This window comes from Euprymna scolopes, chromosome 22 (genome assembly GCF_053919585.1).
Source record: "Euprymna scolopes isolate OS-2025 chromosome 22, ASM5391958v1, whole genome shotgun sequence".
Classification (NCBI taxonomy): domain Eukaryota; kingdom Metazoa; phylum Mollusca; class Cephalopoda; order Sepiida; family Sepiolidae; genus Euprymna; species Euprymna scolopes.
The window spans coordinates 107,958,697-107,959,949 of record NC_136503.1 but is presented as its reverse complement, the minus strand read 5'-3'; the positions used below and the strand labels follow the sequence as shown (position 1 = coordinate 107,959,949).

The 1,253-nt window shown below is 36.0% G+C and overlaps 1 protein-coding gene across 1 annotated transcript; it reads left to right on the top strand.

The window, feature by feature from the left end:
- The first annotated feature begins 366 nt into the window (after positions 1-366).
- LOC145243753 (zinc finger BED domain-containing protein 5-like) lies at positions 367-1,005 on the top strand. The gene has a single exon (XM_080106797.1). The coding sequence runs from the start codon at positions 367-369 to the stop codon at positions 1,003-1,005; it is 639 nt and encodes a 212-aa protein (XP_079962923.1).
- The last annotated feature ends 248 nt before the right edge of the window (positions 1,006-1,253 follow it).

Below are 1,253 nucleotides of genomic sequence, written 5' to 3'. Positions count from 1 at the left end.
ATGCTTTTTGCTAGAAGTTTTGTGACACAAAAGATGAAACGATTTTTGTCTGAAGTTGTTACTTATTTCCCGGAAAACAACATTCCACACCAAAATATAATCCCTTGTGCTACTGATGGTGCACCTTCGATGGCAGGCAGATACAAAGGTTTTATTGCACATTTAAAAAAAGCTGTCCCGCAAGTATTTTGTATTCACTGCGTGATACACCGTCAAAATGAGTGCACGTCTGCATGAATGCCCTTACTGTCGTAATACAAGTAGTTAACCATATTAAATCAAATTCTCCCAGAGACTGCTTTTTCATGAATTATGTAAGCAAAATGGAGAAGAGTTCGAGTGGCTTGTATTACATACAGAGGTAAGATGCCTATCAAAAGGGAATTGTCTTCAGTGTTTCATTGCATTTGGGATTCTATTGTTTCCTTTCTTGCTAACACACAACTTGGAGAACAGCTGCTTGCAAATGAATGTGATGTGTTTTTCTTACCAGATATATTTGAAAAACTGAATTCACTTAATAAACAGCTCCAAGCCAAAGATTCTGATTTGATATCTAGTAAAAGTGATATTGCTGCTTTTCTGAGGAAACTACAATTGTATATGAATAATATCAGGCGTCGTGCATTTGAACAGTTTCCTTTTTTGGCCTCTGTTAACAACGATTTGCAAGATAACGATCTTGCATTACATGCTGAATATATGGAAAATATGCAAACCCGGTTTGGTGATCTACTCATGATGGTTATACCAACTTGGCTTTCAATTCCTTTCGAAGTTAATATTGCTGATATAGACATATCTTTGCAAGAGCCTCTCATTGAATTACAAAGTGATGAAATTATGCGTGCAAAATTCAAAGATGGAAACAATGTATGGAAGACAAATGATGTTGCTGCAAAGTACCATTTGCTCTGGGATAAAGCACAGCTCTACGTTATTGCTTTCCCAACATCTTATCTCGGTGAATCGGGATTTAGTTGTGTTTCTCAACTGTTATCATAAGCTCGCAATAGACTTGACATTGTGAAAAGAGGTGACCTTCGACTATCATTAACATCGATGGAACCAGATATATAAAAAAAACTCGCCAAGCAGCATTAACCACAGGGATCTCACTGAATAAAAATGCCTATCTCTCTTATTTTTCTTTTTTAAATTACACATTCCACTTTAACTGTTTATCAAAAATTTTAATCAGTGGACATAAATACTGCAGTGAATTCAATTGCCTGAAGAGCTCTGATCTCCAT

Excerpts from the sequence above, each read along its gene's own strand:
- LOC145243753 (XM_080106797.1), top strand. The coding sequence starts at position 367 with ATGCCTATCAAAAGGGAATTGTCTTCAGTGTTTCATTGCATTTGGGAT.